Source organism: Perkinsus marinus (assembly GCF_000006405.1).
Source record: "Perkinsus marinus ATCC 50983 genomic scaffold scf_1104296937490, whole genome shotgun sequence".
Lineage (NCBI taxonomy): Eukaryota > Perkinsozoa > Perkinsida > Perkinsidae > Perkinsus > Perkinsus marinus.
In genome coordinates this window covers 41,048-43,040 of record NW_003213814.1, presented here as the reverse complement: position 1 = coordinate 43,040, position 1,993 = coordinate 41,048, and the positions used below count along the sequence as shown (strand labels likewise).

The window sequence follows — 1,993 nt, the reverse complement described above, 5'->3', positions numbered from 1 at the left end:
GACGCGAGTGAGGATGTTGTTGCTTCGCTCCGCTAAGAATTTTTCGGCTGATAGGTTTGATATTGTGGCTAATCGTTTGCATGGATTTGAGAATAAGGATCAATTGATAAGGAAAGCCATGCAGGAGAAAAGGAGAGGACCTCAGAAGGCCAAGCCGACTAAGTGGAAGCAACAGAGCGAGGCTTTTAGGGTAGGCTTGGGAGGATGTGGGCGAGGAGTGGTATGGCATTTAGGCTGCTATTGCATCGTGTCGATCTACGGACCCTTATGAGAGACAAGTGGCTGCTGCTAAGTTTGCAGAGTTGCAAGCTGAACATGAACGCCAACACATGGTCAAGTGTCCTCACTGTGGACGGACATTTCACGATGAGGCCTCTAAGCGACATATTCCCATTTGCCAGAAGACCTTCGCTACGGGTGGAGGCCGCCTTTTGAAAGTATTACATTGGCATTTGTGCAATTGTATGAATTTTAACATTCAGGGGCGTGGCAGTGTAGCGCACTCTACTGCTGGTCGTCGAGATAGTCGCAGATGACTTGGTTGAATGCCGTTCGGAAACCGACTGTCTTGGAGCGTTTTAAAATTACTATCGTCGTCGTCGTTGTCGTGACCATTGCTTTAACCTGACTGTTCCGAATTGACTCGTATGAGTTTTGGTTGATAGTTTTGTACAGCGTTGATGATCATTGAAGCCCTCTGCAAACAAGTACTATCCTGAGGTAACCTTGTGGTGTATTATCGTTGAGATATCAGCATGCGAGTGGTCATAAGGCACCTCAGCCGGGCATTAGTGTTGAGTTTACAGTGTAGTAGGGATGAAGAATTTTCTCGTGGTGAAATTTTATGAGTAACTCGTCGCCTCCGAAATTGTGTGAGGCTGGACAAATGAAGTCAGTTTAACAATAATAACTAGAAAGAACAATTATAAATATAACTCCGATATTGAACTCAACAGAGATGATATTCCTGCGTCGATAATTCAGAACTATTCGTTCAATCATAGCAGTCGGTATATCACCAACACAAGGGGAGCCTCTCGCTACTGTGGAGTCGTTGCTGCGAGAAGTGTTGAGGCTCGACAAGAGCATGAGTGGTGTAGACCTGTTGAGAATACGAGATATGTTCGATGATGGCAACTCCTTGGAACGCGAGAAGTAACTATACGATGCAACGATGGTGGTTATGACTTCGCTGTGTGTAGGTATGAAGAGTGCCTTGCTGCGGTGTTCGAGATGTTGAGGTTGGAGAAAGCATATCTGTCCAAGATGAGAGAGTGTTGCGAGGAACATGCCTTGCCTAAACCACAGCATTGGGTAGAGCGCGACTGTTGTCGTGAGGGTGGAGTTGGAGTATGATCAGATTCACGTGAATGAGATCATTGACGGTGTGGAAGGGGATATCCAGTGGAAGGAAAATCAGTTGCTCGGTAAGGGTTCGCGTGGTCATTTTTGTGCAAGGATTGTGAACTTCTTTGCTATTTGTAGTAGTGGAGTCTCTTTCAGATTTGCCCCTTTGCCCGAATGTTGACGATGTTGAGTGCCTTTGGGCGTTGTGGAGCGGCCGACCTTTTTTGGGAGGCCTGTGTAAAAACGTTGATAGCAATTGAGGCTTAAATCGTCGTTGTTGTTGTTGTGTTGGTAGCTTTCTACGGTTGACTTAATGACGAGTTGTTATTCATATTGCCACCAACACATGTCGTTGACCATGTGCATATTCCCCTCCCACACACTGATCTTGATTCGGCGACAAGAGAAGAAAACGGCTCAACTTTGCGATGATATACGCTTACATCAATTCTGATAGCGTGTCGCACTACATCTGTAAAGTCGTATCTCCCCTCCGAGGCCTTCCCATTGCCTTATACTTTACAGGAAATCTAACCAAATCGTGCTGTAGAATTTCGTGGCGCGTGACGGAATCTGCCGTGTCGTCGTCGTCGCCGTTCCGAAGTCTCGTATTAGATAGCACCGCGTAAAGACGACATCAGCCTTT

The 1,993-nt window shown here is 46.3% G+C and overlaps 1 protein-coding gene across 1 annotated transcript in view; it reads left to right on the top strand.

Moving 5' to 3' along the window:
- The window catches only part of Pmar_PMAR022073 (hypothetical protein), a gene marked incomplete at both ends in the record, with an annotated part of 1,827 nt that extends 220 nt beyond the window's left edge, over positions 1-1,607 (top strand). Inside the window, 7 exons of the mRNA XM_002783064.1 lie at positions 55-190; positions 234-437; positions 755-807; positions 985-1,155; positions 1,203-1,314; positions 1,361-1,427; positions 1,504-1,607. Of these exons, the coding sequence (XP_002783110.1) occupies positions 55-190; positions 234-437; positions 755-807; positions 985-1,155; positions 1,203-1,314; positions 1,361-1,427; positions 1,504-1,607 (847 nt within the window). The remainder of the gene's footprint in view (positions 1-54; positions 191-233; positions 438-754; positions 808-984; positions 1,156-1,202; positions 1,315-1,360; positions 1,428-1,503) is intronic.
- Positions 1,608-1,993: the final 386 nt, after the last annotated feature.